We start from the raw sequence: 21,475 nt of genomic DNA, 5'->3' as shown, positions 1-21,475 counted from the left end.
CAGATGACTGATGTGAAATGGCGTCCTCAGATTGTGCCATAGTATTGGATACTTTGATTTCAGACATTGATTCAAGGCAATGAAGGCCAAGAATCCTAGAAAAGAGCCTAAAGCTCTGATACCATGTGGGAAAAATGAATCAATTGTATTATTATCAATTGTAGCCTTTACACAGACTATATGTACGATTACATGGCTGATTTACATGGCTAATTACAAGGAAATAAAGTAGAAAACTTTCCTTCCTAAAATAGATTTCTATATATAGGTTTCCTAATATACCAAAGATTGAGGGAATCAATTATCTATTTTCCAACACCTCCCTAACCACCTCCCCACATTGTTTGCCATTATGTTCTTTAATTTATAGTTTTTTCCAACTAGCATAGGATCTTATAATTAAGGAGCATATGACAAAACCACATGATCATGGTCAATTAGATCATCCGAAATTTGGCCATGTTAATATTATACCATGAAAATGAAACTAGGCAATGTTTTGTAACTTCTATATACCTAACTAAATTTTTTGAACTATATGGCTTTCGGTAGATCTTACAATATTACTAGAGCTCAAATTTTGTTTTTCTCAGAAATAATAGTTTTCACAATTACCACCATTAAACGCAATAATACACACCTCATAATGAGATTGCAGTGAGTCTCCCGGCCAATTATATGCATCAATATCAACATCTAGAGCCCTTTGGATCACCAAATCTCACTTTTTCACGTTCAATCTCTTCATGTTTCGTATCACTTTCCTGATCATATATATTTATATATATATATATATATATATAGATTGGTCTGAATCAACAAATTCTCAGCAAGTTTTCATCAACAAGGTTCACACTGATTTTTTTTTTTTTTTGGATATGTAAGTACACGATTATATATATTGATATGAATAGGAACAAGGTTCACACTGATCAATCAATTCTTTAATGATGTTTATGTAGATCAGAGGTGTAGCTTCGATCTAAACTATGCCGGGATATTGCGTGCAGGATTTATGACGTACCCTTGTAATTATAGGAGAATTAAGAATTTTGATCTTAAATATTAGTTATTCGGGAGGGAAACATTGCTCACTCTTTATGTAAACATAAATCTATTATGTTTGGCACGAGGATCTGAGTCATACGCATCAAGGGGATGTGAGGGTGAAATGATCAGATCCATTTCAATGTTTCCTAATCGTGTTATTTCTTCTTGCCAATCAAATATAACACGATTAGGAAACATTTTGTAAGAAATTATGCTGTAAGTAATGCTTGATTCTCAATCACAATGTCCGATTACTTATTGTACTTCAGTGCAAGTTATAAGTAACATAAGTTAGCTAGTCTACTAACTCGGTTTCTACCAAAATTGGTTAATTTCTATGTTAATTTCAATATCAGTCATGTTAGTAGCAATTGTGATAATAACATTGTGACTTAATTTGGTCATCATGCCAACTTATTATCTTGTTTATCGTAAAAGCTAGCTAGCATTGTTTAAAATAGTCATGCTAGTGACACTTCTAAACTTATCTTTGATTGTTTTTGTTACTCATGGTCGCATTGCTTTCGAAGGGATTCATCTCAATTTAGGTAATGATCATTAAAATCTCAACAACATTTATGGATCAATTACAAGCAAGCACTTATGGATCGTGTCAACAAATTTGTAGGGTTTCATGATGAACTTTCACGGAAAATTATAACTGTAATCCAACCGAGCAGAGCCGAGCCTTGAGTTGTTGAGCTCGGTTCAAAGATAGAGAGCTTTAGTGTTTTAGTAGGCTTTTCTTGAGCTGTTATCACTAGATAGGTTTATTAAGTTTTGTATCAAATCTTGGAGAAAATAGTAATTCTAGATATAAATTCAGAGCTTGCAAGTCTTTTAAAAAAGTGATATCCACAATAAAAAAGTGAGTTGTTTTTTCTTCATTTTTTTCTTAGGGTTTGCACAGGGTTTAATTCTAATTGCACACTCTTGACTTGCACAAAACATTTTCTTTCTATAATACTTACTTTGAACTGCTCTCTCAAGTCCCCTTCTCACCCCAAGTGGCGTAGTACGTACGTAGTTGTTTTCACAGGCTGCTGCTGCATGCTGTTTGTTTTATAATGCTTTTGTACAACATTTTAATGCAATAGCACCAAATCCAAAGTTTGATTCATGTTAGTGAAAACTGGAGGTTTAGAAGTCATTGAATCTTCTGTACAAATCAATATTTGAGGGTGCATAGAAATGTGCCTCATATGAACTATTCATTTGTGCTTCGAGTTTTAATTGATTACACAGTACTGGCATGGAGACAGCAATAGATGTGTCAATATGACAATTCAGTTACCAGCCCTCATTTTTTTTATAAGCTAATAATTGTATTAGTTTAAAATTAAAAAAAAAAAAAAACAATATAGTTCATAATACCACTAGCCAGAGATCTTATGCTTTAGTGCGTGTCTCAACTCTCTTCTATTTGAGTAGAGAAATATGGTCGACTTTCCCTAGCTAAAGGGAAGATTGAAAGTAAAAGCTCCAACTAACTCAGAGCAAAAGCATGCTCTAATGTGATCTTATTTGAGGATATTACAAATTAATCTCATTTAATGGAAGATTAAGGCCCCGTTTGGAACTTGGACTGAACTAAGATCATCTCAACTCGGTTCAGTCTAATTTTAAGCTGAGTCTAACTTCCAAACACCCAACTCTCAAATCACTAAGGCCTTGTTTGTTTTGAGAAAATATCTCATTTCATCTCATCTCATCATTATAACTTTCCCAACTTTCAATACAAAATAAAATAAACAATTCAACTTTTTCAAATTCCAAAATAAAAATAATATTAAAAAATATATTCTAACAATATTTTATTCAACTTTTTAACTTTAATCTCATATCATCTCATCTCTTCTCCGAAAACAAACGAGCCCTAAACTCATCTCAATTCAAAACCTCTTTATACATGGGACTCACAATTTTTTTTCAACTCAACACCTCTTTACACGTGAGACCCATGACCTTTTTTAACTTCCTATAAATACATATAAACTCATCTTAACATCCAAACACATCTAAACTCATATTAACATCTAAACACATCTAAACTCATCTTAGGTGGGCCTCACAAAACTCACTTCACCATCTCAACTCATTACTATTCATAAAGAATTCAACTCATCTCAGCTCAGTTCAACATCCAAACGGGACCTAAAATTACAAGTTCTGATTAGTATTAAATCTCTCATATCTTGATGGGATATGACAACAAATATTGTCTGATATAGCATAAGCTGGACAATTCAAGGAAAGCTCAAACCACATATGAGCTTATGGATTTGGATTTTATAACTCTAGGGTCTAGAGTGGGAGAGAGATAGCTAGGTATATAAACTGGTCTCATAGCATTTGTAGCTGGCTGAGTGAATTTATTAGATAGTATCAAATGTTCAATAAATACTTGTCTCTCTCTCTCTCTCTCTCTCTCTAAATCTTAACGTTCGGTCAAGAACTTTGAGAGATCCAAATCCACCTTATATTTTATCTCATTAAAGTCATTATAAATTGCAATAAATTCTTCCAAACAATTTGAGATTCTATTCATCATCACCATTCTATACTCAATTTGTGGATTACGATTTTTGCTCTAATTAAATTCTTGACGTCTTTGTTAGATCATTCTAAAGTGTATGGCTCAAGTGCACAAATCTAGTTGAGATTGGTTCTGATCACATTTATAATGACCCAAGGAAAGTTTATGTCACACATGCACTTATAGTCAAAAAGTTGTAGTCGATATTATAATTTGAGCCTTTTATAATAACTACAAATGGAAAAAACTCATCCCTCCCAAACAAGGTGAGATCCATTTGTTGTCGATATTTCAATAAGTGTGAAAAATAAGACCTAAATGGGGATCTTAACATGCTCAATCCATGAAGACAAAGGTCATGTATCTCAGTCTGAAAAAAAAAAAAGTCTCTTGTGGGAGGAGATTATCTATTTAAATCCTATTGACATTGTAGAATAATTAGTATATATCATGATGTTTTAGAAGCTTATAACTTCATTAGAACTTCTATTTTATTCTGGGTAAAACAAAGGATGAACGAACTAAATCCGTTCTTGGTTTATTGTTTGAAGTATGCAGGAGGTAATTCAGAAGCTTGATCTGCGTTCAGAGAATATTGACAAAATGGACCAACCATCTCTTGAGCTACAGGTAAGATATGTATTTTCAGCGCGTGAATAATGTCTCTTTTAGAATATTTTAGCTAGATCATGACATGTTGATCATGTTATTAAATAAAGGAATAAATAGTTTGAGGCTACAAAGATTTAAAACTTTCTTGACTCATAAGACTGCAGTACGTAGTGGTACTTAAAAAAAAACATTACTATAATTTTTATTATTTTTATTACTATTATTTTGGAAATCCGATCCGTATCATTGCCTATCTTGTTAGATTCTAGCTAATACTTGCCAGACTATAACTACAAACACGTTGCCAGGCCAACATACCCTCCTTTCAAGTTAATTTTATATTAATATATATGGAGCCTTAAAATTTCTTCAAAATTGATTTTTGTGGTTCCTCTAACTTTTGGGTCTCGGCTTATTAATATCCATTAATGTTTATCAATATTATTTCCTAAATGATTCTCAAGTGTGTTAATTCAGGTAATTGTTTTGTGATGAGGAAACATGCTTCCAGATTATTTCATATTCCATCTCAGACTTGACAAAGCAGGATTGCCAAGTTTCCAACATTAGATTCCCTTTTTCTACAAGATAAAACATTAGTTTTGTTTTTCTGAACATGTCTGGTTTCCTTTTGGGGGAAGCTTTTTACAGGAATTTTGTTGCAAAAGGTTTTTTTCTGTGTCAAAAGCAAGGGCATATCAATAAAGTCCGAGGCCTAACCTCTTTCATTTAAAAAAAAAAAAAAACAACTGTCATGAAAACTTTGAAACTTTCATCTAACAGAAAATCATACCATGGTATGAAAATTAGCCTGGTGCGTTTTCTGAAACTACTTAAACAAACTCCTTGTAGCAATCCCAGATTGATTCTCCAAACATCTACGACATCCTTAAAAATTTCTTATGAAAGGAAATGATCACTTCGTTATTTAGCAACGTTGCTATGTTACAAATTAATGCTTGTAAACAGATCATGTACAGAATATCCTCATGAAAAATCTTCTTAATGGCTACTCTTTGTGCACTTTTAGCTTCAGCGCAGTACCTGCACCCTGTTGGGCAAGCAAATCGTGGAGAAGAGTCGTGACCTGAGGTACCATAATAGCATTGCTATCAACTCGACTGTAACAACATGCACATTCCACACTAAGTTAATTAATAATGTTGAGAAATTATTACACCCAACAGGAAGATAAAGGGCGAAGAGCTACAAGGATTGGGTATTGAAGAATTGATGGAACTAGAGCAAATGCTTGATGTAAGCATGAGCCGTGTTTTAAAAACAAAGGTTTGTCTCTGTCTGTTGGCATTATAATGCAGCGTTTGAAATTTCTGTACATTTGTCTTAACATAGAAAAAATTTGATGTGTTTCAGAATAACAGATTTCTAGAAGAGATCAATGCCCTTGAGTGCAAGGTTAGGTCCCAAGCTTCAAATTTTTCCAAGACAATTTATACAATTATTATAATCTCAGAAGCTATCCATATATATGTCATTCTTAAGTGATGGTATCTATGAATATGTGGCTGTAAAGAATGACTTCAATTTTAGAAGGGATTGTTTGATTATTAGAAATGAATACTGGGATGCAAGTTGGCGCCAGTGTATAATGAAAATCATGAAGAAGTCTGGCATATAATAAAACTAGCCGCTGACTGCATTTGCTACATTGTTTATCCTAAGACTCCATCTAAACAGACTTCCACTCCCGCCAAAAAGGGTATCATGTGTCTAATCATGGACATTAAGAAGTTAGGTAATAATTATCACGTTGAATTAAATATCTTTCCCGTTAAAGCTTAATCTTTTAATAATAATCTGATATCTTTCTCCCCGCCTCTCCCTCTCCTGGCCTCTCTCTCTCTCTCTCTCTCTCTCTCTCTCATCTTACTTTGTCTTTTTGTTTTTTTTTTTTCTAATGCAGAGCACAGAACTGATGGACAAGAACCAGCAACTCATGAAACAGGTATCAGGTCTTGATTTTCTTTCTTTTATTTGTTTCCTACTTTCTCATTTTAATGAAAATGTCTCTGCAGCAGATGGAGAATGTGTTTAACGCCAAAACACACAATCTACTTGAAGAAGGTCAGTCATCTGAGTTAGCCACCAATATCTGCAGCTCAGCTGCTCCTCTTGATCAAGACCCTGACATATACAACACTTCTCTCAAGTTGGGGTAAGTTTGCAATTTTACACTGATATAATTTCTGTGGTTTTAGCATGCATTTTATAAAAAATTCAATCCAATATTCAGAGACCTCATATTTACCAAAGCAAATATTTAGAGACCTCATATTAAACAGTTTGACTGAACATGAGATGGATCTGTCCTTGAGTTTTTAATTATTTGTTGGACCTGCATTATAACAATACATTCTTCTAACATTTTATTGGGGCTTATCGAACTAGAAATATTATAATGGAATGAAATATATATATATATATATATAGTACTTGCAGTCTCTGGGTGATATCAATAATTTTGGTTAGACATGGAGAGAAACTGTTTTGTTTTACCTTTGTGTATGTTACCATGCCTCGCAGGTTACCTTTCCCCGACCGATTTTGAAAGATAAAGAAGATCATAAAGAGTGCAAGGATTTACATTTTTCCAGCTGGAAAACAAGCATCGTGGCTTAAGTATATATAAAACCCAGCTGATCAGTTTTAGTTCTAGAGTAGTTAAATTCCTGCAATCTCCCAATTTGTTTCGGAAAGTCGATTCAAAGAAAGTCGGTAAAATATGTACGTGTAGGGTGATAATTAGCTGTAGAAGCATGAGTACTATCATGTTATGGACGCATCAAGGGGCCAAATATTTGTTTCAATGGAAAGTAAATTCTGGGGGGAAATAAGATGATCATCAAGGGCGGTGGCGGGGTTGAAAGAGTTGGGAAATGTGGCGAGATATTTCGAGTATACTACTTGACAATGACATGCATATAAATAATGAGTAGAGGTCATGCACGGAATATTGTAGCTCTGAATTAAAAGCTTTCACAAGCCAAAAAAAGGGACCTCTCGAATCAGTAATATGAAAGGTCCCTTTTTTTGCTCCCACATTAATATTATTCCTTATGATCATCATATGATGATCTAGTGCATGCCTCTGTTTAATTAATTAATAATATTCTTGGTTTCTGGTGCATGTAACTGCTTGCGATTCATTCTTAATATTCTGAGTTGCTGCATATAATTTTATAAGATAATCCATGAAAGATGCAGTCACGGAGAAATTAATAAGCACCAAAAGTACGTGGCAACAAAAACTAACTGTTCTTATCGTTCGGGTACTCGATCGGAGCCCCCGACACGGGTGAACAGTCTGATCAGGAATTAGTGGAGTTTACAATTCTTCAAACATTTTGTTTAGAATTAAGTTAATGAATGATTAATTAAAAGTACAAAAACAATAATATAGGAATTAGCAACTAGGAATTAATTACTGATCAAATTAGCTAGCTAGCTAGTATAAACATTATCAAGTCACTTAAATACAACGGTTAACTGTATAAATGTTGTGTAATTACTTTGAAATAGAATTGAGTTTATTATTAAAAAATTAATTTTTTTTCATGTTGTTCTCATATTTTATTTACTTTTTTCAAAACGATTACGTAACGATTACACAATTCACCATTATAAATATCTCTTTTCATTTTTTTTATATCAGGCCAACTTACGTAGTACTGCTAGCTTAGGCAATGGCAATTCCTCCAAAGTACTAGCTAGGCATATATACATACTATCATGGGCATGTAACTGATCTAATATATATGTGGACTGTCATCCAGCAAGATCGGGCCATTTTCTGGGTCCATTTAATTTCCTAGCTCTACCTTTTGCAGTTCTAACCTGTCTTCATCCATCGAAATATATTATGTATATATATATATTAGCTCTTCCTTTCGCAGTACTAAACTGTTCTAACTGATGATCACATGACTCTAGGTACTTATAATTTATTATTGATTATAAGGCCGTATCCTAGCCAAAGTACGATAACTGATCCATTAGTTTTTTAGATGATCAGTTTTTTAGATGGTCATGTGTTTATTCTAATTTTCAGAACGTTTATTCTAATTTTCAGAACATCATGAAGAGATTTGAGTTAAATAGATTATAAATAGGGTTACTGAAGTACTTACTGGGGTTAATTATTGAATCAATAATATTAAATTATATTAAACTGCAAGCTGCATGCAGCAGCTAGGGTACTCCTGACTCAAATCATGACTAGTTTTTGTAATATTCGACAAACTGGAGGAATTAAAAAGTATAAAACCCATTAAATAGAATTATAAAAGCTGATTTTATTATATATTATAAGGAAAATTCTATACATTATACTATCATCTCATTTTTATCTTATTAAATATGATGTGATATATTTATCACTATTAAATAATTATTTATTACATATTTTTTTATTATTTAATAATGATTAATATATTACATATTATTTAATATGATCAAAATAATATGAGAGCGTAGTATATATATATATATATATGTAGCATTACTCGTATTATTATTATAAACTAGATTCATCACACGTCATTGACCTCAAACCACGACAGCTAGCTAGGGTTGTTTGATCGAGCTGCTCGTGGACGCCACACGCTTGATGTAGCGTGCGCGTAGCTCTCGTACGTCCATGCGTTAGTCTCGTTCCCGCTCAAGACTTGTTCCAAGTCTGACGTCGTATGATCGTATCACACTCCAAATTAAACCGGTTCCCTCTCTCCCTCATTTTTTCCTAAAGCTAGCGCTCTCGCTCTCTCTCTCTCTCTGTCTTTCACTTTTTGCATCAGTAATTCTTCCATTTTCTTAACTCGAATGAGCTATGGATGAAGAGTACGACGTGATTGTTCTCGGGACTGGCCTCAAGGAGTGCATTCTTAGTGGCCTTCTCTCCGTTGATGGACTCAAAGTAATGCGTCTCCTTTACCTCTCTGACTCTCCTCTTGTTTGGCCTGTATTCGTTGTTTCTTTTTATCTTCTTTGTCCGTTGTTTTACGTCATTGTAGCGATAGAATCATAAAAGGTAGCTAATTCTCTGGATGATCCCTAAATGGTTTGGAGAATGTCGTAATACATGCGGAAACAAGAGACTTGGCAGCTTACAATTGACAATTAATTAATGTTTTTATAATGTTATTATTGTTTTCAACATTGAGAATATTATTGTAACAATACGTCCTTTTGGCCGTCCCATCAAAGTTGAATGCCTCGTACCCGTACAACAGTTTTAGTGCACAAGTTCTCATCATTACAAAAGGTTTAATTACTCAGAAACGGCAGATACCAACAAAAAAATGATTAATAAGGCATGGAGTTCTTAAATGATCGATCATGATTGCAACCCATCTGCCTTGACGGTGGTTTCAACTTCTTTGTAATTTGAATTCAACTTACCGGAGATTACACCTTTTGGGTTTCGTTTTGATCGTCAGGGCAGGAATGTATTGCTTTCTTCTGTTGAATCTATGCAGTTGTCCTATGGCGAGTCTCATTTTTTCGTTATCTTGTAATATAGTATCCAATATTAGAAGGATTTCAGCCATATTGATGGCGTGTTTCTCAATCTTGAAAGGAACCTGGATTTCTCTGTTTGTTTTTATAACTCAATATGTGATGCATTTTTGGGGACCAGGAAAAAAGTTCCGAGAAGAAAAAACTGTAATCTACCAATGCCTCTTTTACATCATATTATTATTTCAAAATTTGTTATAAATTGTTGCAAAGCCAGCCTTTCGACTTTTGTTCTTAAAGGCATTATTGGGGCTCCCCAGCCATAGGGCCAGTAATTTAAAACCTTTGAAGCGATATTGAGATGAGATGATAATATGAAATGAAAAATTTATAAGTAGTAAAAAAATAATTTGTAAATAGTAATGAAATTATTTGAGTTAACATGCTTTATGGAGTTTTAAGAAAAAAATAAATAAATAAAAATATTATAAAGTTAAGTATTATTATAATATAATTTTTTTGATATAATTTTTATTTTATGATTTGAAAGAGTTGAGTTCTTTTTTGTGTTTTGTTTAGAAGTTTGAAAAAATTATAGTGATTAAGTAATGAATGGATGAAAAATATAAAAATTTGAAATTAAAATATATTTGTATTTATAATATTTAAATGTTGAAATAAGATGAAATGAAATAATATCATCTTGAAATCCAAACGGGGCTTAATGAGTCGAGCGTGGTCTTTTTAAACGTCTGGCTTACGAACCAAGACACAGAAAAAGGGTTCGGGATACTTTTGGCGACAATAGATTCTGGAGTCATGGGGTGCGGTCTTCCCATTTTTGTAGTGCTGGCAATCGATAGTATCATGCATAGTTCATTCTGATGCTTTCCTATTGGTTCTAATTATCTTACAAAATTTGTTTCCTATTGTATCTACGGTTAAACCATTTCAACTTTTACCATAATTCATGTGATTAAAGTTCTATAATCTTAGTTTTTGTGCAACTTATATGTTCCAATTCCACCAAGGATATACTTGCACTAAGTATCTTAGAATTAGCTGCTGGTTTTTGCTATCTGGCTCAGATCAGCAATCCTTTTTCTAGTTCTGAGCTGTGTATTAATTTGAAACAGGTATTGCATATGGACAGAAACGACTACTATGGAGGAGCCTCAAGCTCTCTTAATCTTACACAGGTTACTATTGTTATAGTATTGCAGGCTCTTTTTCTTTATTTCTCTTCTTCTTCTTTTTTTCATTTTGAAAAATTCACAGCAAAAAAAAAACATTATTTGTGACGAGAATAGACTCAATTTAGTAGAAAATAATCATTTTCATAACAAATAATTGGCGCATTTTTTCACCTATACTTACGTAGTCAGATTTTTTCCCTACTTTTCTGTTTTTCTTTGTTAAAACTTTGTTTTCTCCTCTGCTTCATAGCTCTGGAAGCGTTTCAGAGGAAATGACAAGCCTCCAGAAAATTTGGGCTCAAGCAGAGAGTACAACGTTGACATGATACCCAAGGTAGCCCGTTTATCAGATGATACTATAGTGCTAATGTGATATTCTGATGCTTTAATGCTCTTAAATTGCATATTTTACATACTGCTTCTCAAACATCGTTAAGGCAGTGCAACAGCTGGATGTTGTATCTGTATAATGTGTTTGCATCAGAATCTGTATATTGCGAATCTGTATAATGGGCATAGCAAACACTTACTAGTTATGTATAGATTTCCTGACAAAGCCCCATTTGATCCATTTCATTGTATAGAATATGATGTACTGTGTTCATATGTTAATTAAGAAGGGAGTTATTATTTTTGTTATATTAATAAAAGGGCTTGATTAATGAATTCAAATGGAATGCAACTTGTATCTTCTTGTTTTGGGCGTGTACTTCAATCTGTTACAGCTATGTCCTTTGGTTTTGTGAATTTAAACGGAATGCAACTTGTATCTTAGTGGTATGGACCATGTCCCCTTTAACTGAATGATATAAATTGATACCACGCAACTTCTGCCTTGGTTGCCTCAAAATAGACCAAGCATTACCCTGGAAAATGTTTATTGCTAAACCTTAATGGCCGTGCATTACTGCCTCGACATGAGTTGTTTCACATTGCATGTGCCTTGTTCTATACTCCCTATGTATACATATTGTGGTGAAAACCTTCTCCCTTGTGTTTTTGTAGTTCATGATGGCCAATGGTACATTGGTCCGTGTTCTCATCCACACGGATGTTACCAAGTATCTACACTTCAAGGCTGTAGATGGTAGTTTTGTGTACAACAAAGGAAAGGTACGAAGCTTGTTAACAACTTATATTTTCTTCTCTCTCTCTCTCTCTCTCTCTCGGAGTTTGGTCATTTCCAGTTGAACCTTAAGTCCGTCAGTTCCACCTCTCAATACAACATATCACCATTCTAATTAAGAGCTTATAAGGGAATATTATTTGGTCCAGATTGACAAAGTTCCAGCAACTGATGTCGAAGCGCTGAAATCACAACTGATGGGACTTTTTGAGAAGCGTCGTGCTCGGAAATTCTTCATTTTTGTTCAAGACTATGAAGAGAATGATCCAAAATCTCATGAGGGGCTGGATTTGGAAAAAGTTACAGCAAGGGAGCTTATCACGTATTTTCTAATTTCCTTTTCTCTTATATTACTTTCTGTAAGAAAGCAGCTGACTTTAGCCCATAATTAAGGAACTTGCACTTGCAAAATATTTTGAGTGCAGGTTTAGCTCCCCCTTAATTTTGCCTTCTCCGTATATTTTCAAGTAGCCAAACAAGTTCGCCCCCCGCCCCCCAAAAAAAAAAAAAATACAAGTTAAGATCTAAAGCATATCCTATGTATCAGGCCTTATCAATTCATTGGGTTTTTGAATTCCCAAAAGAGAGAAAACAAAGAACAGTAGCGAACTGACCAGTCTTTTGTTTCAAATATTCACAGCAATGTTCCAAACCAACATCAGACATGCCTTTTTAAGATCAAATCTTACCTTTTTCTCTTCAAAGAAGTTTTGTTCTAGAGTATATGAATACATACTCATGGTATTCTTTTATCATTCTGAAACATAATCACCGATCATGGTTATATAAATTCTTTTATATCTTCATCTTAAATTGGCTATGTTTCTCTGAAGTAGTGGCTGAATATCAAGAATGTGTCTGGAAAAGTATTTGTCACTCCAATATAAAACTACCTTCGGTTGCTCTGCTAATTCAACAATGTCTACTAAAGATACCTTAACTTAATGTATGATAATGTGTTTTTAATGTAGAAAATACGGGTTAGAAGATGATACAATTGACATTATTGGTCATGCCCTGGCACTTCATATAAATGATAATTACTTGGATCAGCCAGCCAAAGATTTTGTGAAGAGAATGAAGGTGCAATTATTTTCTCTATTATATTTAGTTATAGCATGTGTTTTTATTGGTTTTTACTGCATTCTTTGTTAATTATTTTATATCTTAGAGTAATATATGAAGATTCCATATATAATCATCCATATCTTCTACCTGATAAAGTAATATGAGTATGTAGCTAATCACAATGTGGTGTATGCCCATGCTTAAAGAGGTATGTCAGTGATATATCTCTGTTAATCTGCATAGAATTAGTGTGGGTCAATATTAAAGACATCAACCAATGTCTTGAACAGTTTTTTTTTCAAACTGATTGCCATATTTAAGGACTCAGTATGGATTATCAACCAAAGATCAATGAGCTGGTAGTATTTCTTGTCATGTCTGTTCAAATGTCATCGTCATTTGCCAGTATTATAAGGGAAACTTAACGAGTGTTAGTTGTAATAACCACGAGTCTTACCCCACTAGGATTTTCAAATCAGCAAGTGAAGCCAATGCTCTACATTATGTCTAGATGACTAGATTACAGCATTTTTCTTGTAAGGGGGTTCTCGAGCTTTTACATAACTGAAACACTCTTAGAGTAAACCTCACGTCTGTGCTACTCACTAGTATAAACCTTGCCAGTAGTACTCTTATGAAGAAGGAAAATATATCTTTAGCTAATATAAAGCTGCTTGAGAATGATAGTTCAACGCTATAACCTTTTTTTTCTCTTTCTCTCTCTCTCTCTGTGTAAAGCTTTATGCAGAGTCTTTGGCACGTTTTCAAGGAGGATCTCCCTATATCTATCCATTGTATGGACTGGGTGAATTGCCTCAGGTTTGTTTTCACCTGTAACATTGTGCAAATGTGCAGAGCTAATATAAGTTGCCATTATGATTTTTTGTTTACTTGTTGGCAGGCATTTGCACGTTTAAGTGCGGTTTATGGTGGAACTTACATGCTTAACAAGCCAGAATGTAAGGTAAAATTGCCAAAATCTGAGTTTACAAGATATTTCACCGTCAGGTGCAAACATTCAAAGGCTCACACCTAGATGGAAACTCACTGAAAATGCCTTGGGGCTCAACATTTGAGAAGAGAATTATGGCCCTAGGGAACACCCACCTTAATCAAATAACCCAAAAGTCGGATGGCATCCATATAATACCTCACTTACAGGCATTTGCACATTTAAGTGTGGTTTATGGTGGAACTTACATGTTTAACAAGCTAGAATGTAAGGTAAAATTGCCAAAATTTGAGTTTCCAAGATATTTCACCATCGTTTAAGTTAGGCACAAACATTCAAAGGCTCACACCTAGATGGAAACTCACCGAAAATGCCTCGAGGCTCAACATTTGAGAAGAGGAGTATGGCCCTTGGGAACACCCACCTTAATCAAATAACCCAAAGTCGGATGGTATCTATATAATACCTCACTTTTTGAAGGATAAATCCATCTTTTGTTTCTTTTAATAATCTGAATTTTTTTCTCAAGTTTTATTCACAGCTAGTAATTCATTGTTTTCTCCACATAATAATGGCTCTGCCTTATAGTGCTTCTCTGCATTTCTCTCTGCCTGCCTGCTTGACTATGGTAGATTTAAGCATCCTTCTCTGAATCAGAGTACCAACCATCAAAACCTCGATTCCAGAGCCATCCTTATGCTACATAGTCTTCATTGTCGGCGGTGGCCACCTCTGAGGCTTGGCACTTGCATGGATTTTACTGTTCATTGCTTTTTGCCAGTTCCCCAACTCTATAAATCTTAACGGTCAACTCTAAATAATAGAAGTCCGTAGATGTCATTGGAGTGCTTTTCACCTTTATACCGATCACCACAACTGACAGAAGCAATCCATATATATTAGCTTTTGCGAATACGGCTACATCTGAATTCATCCGATCAAATTTCAGTTAATGTTCTATATATTGGATGATAGGTGGAGTTTGACGATAATGGGAAAGCCTTTGGTGTAACTTCTGAAGGAGAAACTGCTAAATGCAAGAAAGTCGTTTGTGATCCATCATATTTACCTGATAAGGTAATTGTCCCCAACTCATTAACAGTGCATATTTTTTCCTGCTCAACTGGTCGATACACAAGCCTGAATTGCCTATTTTAATTTTGAGCATCATATTTGGCTCTCATCCGGCAATCTTTTCAAAATGAAACAGGTTCAAAAGGTGGGAAAAGTTGCTCGTGCTGTATGTATAATGAGCCACCCTATTCCAGACACCAAAGATTCTCACTCAGTTCAGGTTATCCTGCCACAGAAGCAACTCGGCCGCAAATCAGACATGTAAGTTTTCTGAATTCCTTTCCAGTTTCCCCTAATTTCTTTTGATAATGTCAAGTGCGTTACAGCCTCTGCACATTTGCAACATGTAACATAAGAGTGGTTCGTTCTAATAATTATATGCTTACAATTGCCCAATGCTTGATATAAAAATTAAAGGAAATTGAAAATTTTTAACATTTTTTTTCCCAGGTACCTTCTAATGTGCTTCTTAACTCATGGTGCAGGTACCTCTTCTGTTGCTCCTATGCTCACAATGTAGCTCCAAAAGGAAAGTACATTGCTTTTGTTTTAACAGAGGCAGAAACTGACAAACCTGAGGAGGAATTGAAGCCTGCTGTCGATCTACTTGGACCTGTGGATGAAATTTTCTATGAGACTTGTGACAGATTTGTACCTACCAACAAACATGAAGAGGATAACTGTTTCATATCTACAGTAAGTAAAAGTAACCGCCCTATTAATATTTTGATTTTTCCAGAAAGGATAAAGATTTCCCTTATTTGCAACCTGCTAACAACACAAGTGGAAAAAAAGGCAATATGGCTATGCCTATTACATGATTTTTTTTTTAATGAATTTCATCTTATAGTATCGTTTTATTATAATTAGAAATCAAGGACAAAGAAATTGCATGTAAGTCAATTTTCAAAAAAATAAAAAGATCCCATAGTTGGCAGGCAGCAAAGAAGTATATTCTGTTTATGGTATATACATAAAATGATTAAATCCAAAAAGTGTGAACTGTAACTTAATCAGGTAAAAGTGTTGAAAACCCCGTTTTTGGTGAATTCAATGACATCTTGATGACCCAAAATGTTGTTTGATAATGGCTGTCGGTTTAAAAACAATTTTCATTCTCTTGTCTCATATGGAGGAATGTCTAAACCTTATATAATTGCTTGTCATGTGAGGATGTGTGAGAGCCTAGACTGTCTTTCCTTCTCCTTTATGAAGGATTTTTGCAAACACATTGGTACTTCACAGGACAAGCTCATGGGTTAACTTCATTATTTCAGTGACAAAATCAGTGGTAGCTTCTGTTCTTTCTTTCTTATTTGTAGAATTTTCATTTCTTGCAGAGCTATGATGCAACGACTCACTTCGAGTCCACAGTTGAAGATGTGATTCAAATGTACAGTAAGATTACTGGAAAGGTAAGCTTTTCATATATCAGTATAATGTTTTAAATCAATTAAAAGGGTCATATTTGTAAACACATCTATCATGGGATTCTTTTTATTAGAATTAGTGCTGTTCATTTTACTTAATGTAGGTAGTATAGGAAGGAAGTTCAACTTCTTGATCATTTTGGTCTAAAGCCATTCTTCATATTCGTTTCCATATGTAAAGCATATATATATATATATATATATTCATTTCCCTTATTGTATGTTTCAGGTTCTTGATCTCTCTGTGGACCTAAGTGCTGCAAGTGCTGCTGCTGAGTGAATTTCCTCTCGCTCCAATTTCCTGATCTTCAAACTTTTCCTTTATTGAAGAAGAATGTCTTTCGTTTAATGTTTGTTATGTTCCAAAATAAAACTTGGGTGCTCTTATTCAACCAACTTATTTGTGAATTGGGATCATAATCTTGAAGATTTTACTTTCATCTCTTTTATCTGTATTTCATGCCTAGCTTTGGGTCGTTAAAATCATGAAATTAATATTAGTAACAAGAAATAAAGTTATAAATTAACATTATAATCTTTGATATTATTGTATTATTAAAAAATAATATTTTTATAAATAATTTTAATGACGAATAAAAATATCATTTCATACCTATTTTTAAGAGTGCCTAGTAAATTGGCCATTTTATATGGATCCATCGTGCTACTGCTACCGATCAATACAACGGTTAACGAGGGCATTTAAATTTGACATTAATTATTAATTAATGATTTGAGAGCAAAAGAATCAGGAATGGGCACTGCTATGGGTCCCGAATTCGGGACCCATTTTGTGTCCCGAATAGGTATTTTATTTTTTTTGTTTTTTTTTTTTTTTATGTATTTTTTTAATCATCATAAACATTTTTAAAAAAAATAAAAAAATCACAATATCATTAAAAAATATTTTTTTAATCATTCAGTAAAAAAAAAAAAAAAACAAACACATTCGGGACACACTTTGGGTCCCGAATTCGGGACCCAAAGCATTTCCCATCAGGAATTTTGACTGATCGAGGCCTGGTTCAGGTCCATTTATTAGATACCTTGAGGGGAAGCTACTGAACGCGCCGCACAAAAAGGAACCGAAACTGCCCCTTTGGAAGTTGAACTCGTTTAATTTTATACTGAATTTAATATTTAAATATTAAATTATTAAATTTATTTCAACTCAAAATTTTTTTATATATAAAATCTATAATTTTTTTTAATTCAACACTTCGTGATCTATAATCTTTTTTAACTTTCTATAAATATATATAAATTCATCTTAATATCAAAACACATCTAAATTTATTTTAAATAACCTCACAAAACTCATTTCACCATCTTAATTTACTATTATTTATAAATAATTCAACTCATTTCAATTCAACTCAACATCTAAATAAAGCCTAAATCTCCAGTATCTAAGTGACAAAGTAAGGAGTGGCAATTCGTTCAGATAGATAATGCTCGTTTCGTATCAAGTCAATTTAATTATATGGGTTAATTTAAATATGATCCATTGAGTTAAATGAGTTAGATCTTTAAATTCTAATACGATCTATTTAAATAACGAGTCGTGTCGTGTCATCCGTTTTGATTTATTTAATATTAATTAATTAAAAATTGATCAATACAATACAACCCATTTCAATCCGTTTGTAATAATATTAGAAATTGTTAGGTTTGTAATAATTGACATAGGTTAGAATTTAAAAATATTAATATTTTTTATTAGTAGATAATCTTATTATTTTTGTAAAAATATTATAATTACTAATAAATATAAATTTTAATTATTATAAAAAATTATATTAATCAGGTTAAATGGATTAAGATATTATAATTCAACAATAATAAAATTATAATTTTAAAATAAAATTTAAATAGATTATTACGAGTTAATTTTAAATTAAAAAAATTTATATATTAATCATTTCTTAATAGATCAACCAATCCGTTTGAATCTTGGATTATTTATATCAAATTCAAATTCCCTAATTTTATATGCATTCGTGGTAAATTTAAGATAGATTCGTGTCACAAATTGACAACCGTTATTAAACAGGAGAGTGCACAACCGTCGCCCGTCAAAGCGATGAGTTTTTTTTTTTTGTTTTTTTTCAAATAAAAGAAATAACAATAAAAAATAAAAAGGAATGCAATAACTTTTCATCCATCACATATTATATTTTTTTAAAATTTTAAAATTTTTTAAAATTTTTTTAAAATTTTTTTTTTGAATTTTTTTTTAAATTAATTCAATTTTTTTATTTATTATTTATATATTAAATATTTGATAAAAAAAATAATAATAAAAATTAAAAAAAAAAAAAGTGATATATGGAGATTGTATAATAGTAAGATTGTGTAAATATTTTGAAAAATAAAACGTATCAATAATAGGACATCGTAGAGACACCCAGACGGTGTATACTTGTAGAATAGATCGGTTGGTTTAGCATTATCAGCGATATCAGAGAAGATCGGAGAAGGCAAGAGATGGGGGACGAGAGGGTGAAGACGGAGGCGTTACAGATAATAGGAATGTTCCAAGTTCTTCCCCGATTGGTCGTGTTCGATCTCGATTACACTCTCTGGCCATTTTACTGGTATTTCTCTTTTCTATTTCTATCTTGCTTTTATATATTCTTTTGGAGTTGGGGTTACTCCAAAAAGACCAGAATAACATGAGAATAACATGATAACTTCTACATAACATTCTCAATTGTGGGGTTCCATTGGGATTTGGGGGTTTTTTCTCCTTGATTTAATTTCAGAGTTAATATTCCAATATCTTTTTCCTACGTTTTCCTGGGGATTTGTTAAAGGTTTTTGTTCAAATCCTGAGGGTTCTTCTTATTTCAGGAAAAACAGGTAACATAAAAAGGGATTTTCATTTTTGGCCTTCTGAGTTCTAAGAACTAGTTTTTGAGTGATTGAACTCAAATAGCCTAATAAAAATGAAAAATGAAAGCGTGGAGGAATATTTCTAGGTTTCTATTTGTATTCAGTCATGTTGGAGGAGGACCTGCATCATCTAGGTCTTATTTATTTTATCAGGTTCAACATGGCGAGAATGATATTCAACCATTCAATATTGGTATGATGTCTTCCAAGACTTTCCAAAATACTTGAATCAATTGATAGTGACCTCTTGTTAGAATTGGGTATCTATTGCGATTAAACATAGCAGATTAGCAAACGGACCTGAGTATTTTAATTACAACATGGAGAAAATATCTAACTACATAACTATGCCAGGTTTTTTATAGTCATTAGCTGTTATGTATTCTTCCCTGATCCCGCACAAAAATTAAGCGTTTTAGGTTAATAAGAAAGGCCGAGGATGTACTATGGTAGACATTTATCTGCTTGAGGATAAAAGGCAGAAGGAGTACTACGGCAACTTTTTATTGATGAGGAAAAAAAAATCACTCGAAGGCAATGAATAATGTGCAGTTTCATGCTACTTATGGTGCATGTTCTATCTTCTGCATTTAATTTTTTTTGGTGCTAGTATTAGTAGTTCTCTTGCAGCATAGCTTATTCTCTCCCAAATGGCAATTGAAACCAGTGTGAAGATTGAAAATGAATTGAAACCAGAACAAAGTACACAACGTAACAAGTTTTTCCTGCAAATGCTTGGCTTCATCTATATCTGATGTCAATTTTGTTCTGGGTTTTTCAAAGTGAATGTCGCTCCAAACGTGAGATGCCATCTTTGTATCCCCATGCCAAAGGAATACTGTATGCACTCAAGGAGAAAGGGATTGATTTGGCTATTGCTTCAAGATCACCAACTGCAGATATAGCAAAGACATTTATTGACAAATTAAGCATCAAGTCCATGTTTGTAGCCCAGGTGAGCAAGGAAAGAAATGCTTTTCGGCCCTACAATGAATGCTTTTAGCCATTTCACATTTTCTTGTTAGCCTTGCTTGTTTTGCATACAAACACACAGAGAGAAATGCCCTCCTCAAACCATTTCTGATGTAATATTTTGTTTGGCCACGATATTTAGCAGTAACTCGTGATTTAATTGTCCAGGAGATATTTTCCAGTTGGGCACACAAGACAGATCACTTCCAGAAAATTCATTCAAGTACTGGGGTTCCCTTCGACTCAATGCTGTTTTTTGATGATGAGAATAGAAACATCCAAGCGGTAAAAATGGCATTCATCAAATCTTTTTGTAATATTATTTTCAAAATTACCGTTTTTTCTCATCTGCTTGAGACACATCTCTTCTTGAGTTGGACGTGTATTTTTCGGACTTTTTTTTTAAAAAAAATTCGTCTCACAGTTGTTTCATGTTTTGATTTACAGGTCTCAAAAATGGGTGCAACAAGCATTTTGGTTGACAATGGGGTAAATCTTGGAGCATTGCAAGAAGGGCTTACAAAATTCTCTGAAAATCGGAAAACAGCGGAGAAAAACAAGCAGAAATGGCTCACAAAGTACTCTCAAAATCCAAACTCATCCGATAAGAATGCATAATAATAATATGATGATTGGCAACCCCATCATTTAACTTAGATGTGTTGTTGTATAACTTGAGGTATGCTTTCTATTGTTTCCAGTACTGCTGGCATATGCTTGTTATAGCGTTTCCATAAATTTGAATTGCTGTAGTAATCATAGGAGGTATATTCTTGTAATAACACAAAGGTATGCCTCACGGTGGCAAATTGTTGTACCAAAGTCCCTTCCACCTTACACTACCTTCTATACCAAGGAAAATGTGTTCGGTTTGAGGCTTAAAATACAACAGATTGACCCGAAATCTCTATTCGTCAATCCTAGTTAATGCTTGCTAAGTTCGAACAATGCTAATTCCTACGTTCTCTCTCTCTGCTTTATTTATTTGTTCTCTTTTAAATGTCACCCTGTGGACCTCTTATTTGCACCAGATAATCGATGGCTCACTTTAACACACTATATTTTTCTTTTAATAAGAAGTAACACAGC

General features: G+C 33.3%; 3 protein-coding genes across 6 annotated transcripts in view; all 3 read left to right on the top strand.

The window, feature by feature from the left end:
- Window positions 1-7,302, top strand: part of LOC108989240 (MADS-box protein JOINTLESS-like) — a 40,755-nt gene extending 33,453 nt beyond the window's left edge. For 2 of the 4 annotated variants that reach the window (XM_018962786.2, XM_035683963.1), the window contains exons 3-9: window positions 4,138-4,216; window positions 5,229-5,290; window positions 5,386-5,485; window positions 5,573-5,614; window positions 6,123-6,164; window positions 6,238-6,374; window positions 6,743-7,302. In XM_018962786.2, the coding sequence (XP_018818331.1) occupies window positions 4,138-4,216; window positions 5,229-5,290; window positions 5,386-5,485; window positions 5,573-5,614; window positions 6,123-6,164; window positions 6,238-6,374; window positions 6,743-6,767 (487 nt within the window). In that variant the 3' untranslated portion in view covers window positions 6,768-7,302. Of the gene's footprint in view, window positions 1-4,137; window positions 4,217-5,228; window positions 5,291-5,385; window positions 5,486-5,572; window positions 5,615-6,122; window positions 6,165-6,234; window positions 6,375-6,742 lie in introns of all 4 variants that reach the window. The other 2 variants (XM_018962784.2, XM_018962785.2) reach the window with 1 other exon arrangement.
- A 1,607-nt stretch (window positions 7,303-8,909) lies between these two features.
- On the top strand, window positions 8,910-16,974 carry LOC108989238 (guanosine nucleotide diphosphate dissociation inhibitor At5g09550). Its single transcript, XM_018962782.2, has 13 exons — window positions 8,910-9,131; window positions 10,810-10,872; window positions 11,120-11,203; window positions 11,875-11,982; window positions 12,145-12,317; window positions 12,967-13,078; window positions 13,802-13,882; window positions 13,965-14,027; window positions 14,991-15,092; window positions 15,226-15,350; window positions 15,575-15,785; window positions 16,430-16,504; window positions 16,749-16,974. The coding sequence occupies exons 1-13, from the start codon at window positions 9,045-9,047 to the stop codon at window positions 16,797-16,799; spliced, it is 1,335 nt and encodes a 444-aa protein (XP_018818327.1). The 5' UTR covers window positions 8,910-9,044; the 3' UTR covers window positions 16,800-16,974.
- A 1,922-nt stretch (window positions 16,975-18,896) lies between these two features.
- On the top strand, window positions 18,897-21,340 carry LOC108983898 (magnesium-dependent phosphatase 1-like). Its single transcript, XM_035684532.1, has 4 exons — window positions 18,897-19,116; window positions 20,198-20,369; window positions 20,555-20,671; window positions 20,834-21,340. Exons 1-4 carry the CDS (start codon window positions 19,007-19,009, stop codon window positions 21,002-21,004), a joined length of 570 nt encoding a protein of 189 aa, XP_035540425.1. The 5' UTR covers window positions 18,897-19,006; the 3' UTR covers window positions 21,005-21,340.
- The last annotated feature ends 135 nt before the right edge of the window (window positions 21,341-21,475 follow it).

The sequence above is a fragment of the Juglans regia genome, chromosome 13, assembly GCF_001411555.2.
Source record: "Juglans regia cultivar Chandler chromosome 13, Walnut 2.0, whole genome shotgun sequence".
Classification (NCBI taxonomy): Eukaryota; Viridiplantae; Streptophyta; class Magnoliopsida; order Fagales; family Juglandaceae; genus Juglans; species Juglans regia.
This window is presented reverse-complemented; position numbering and strand designations above follow the sequence as displayed.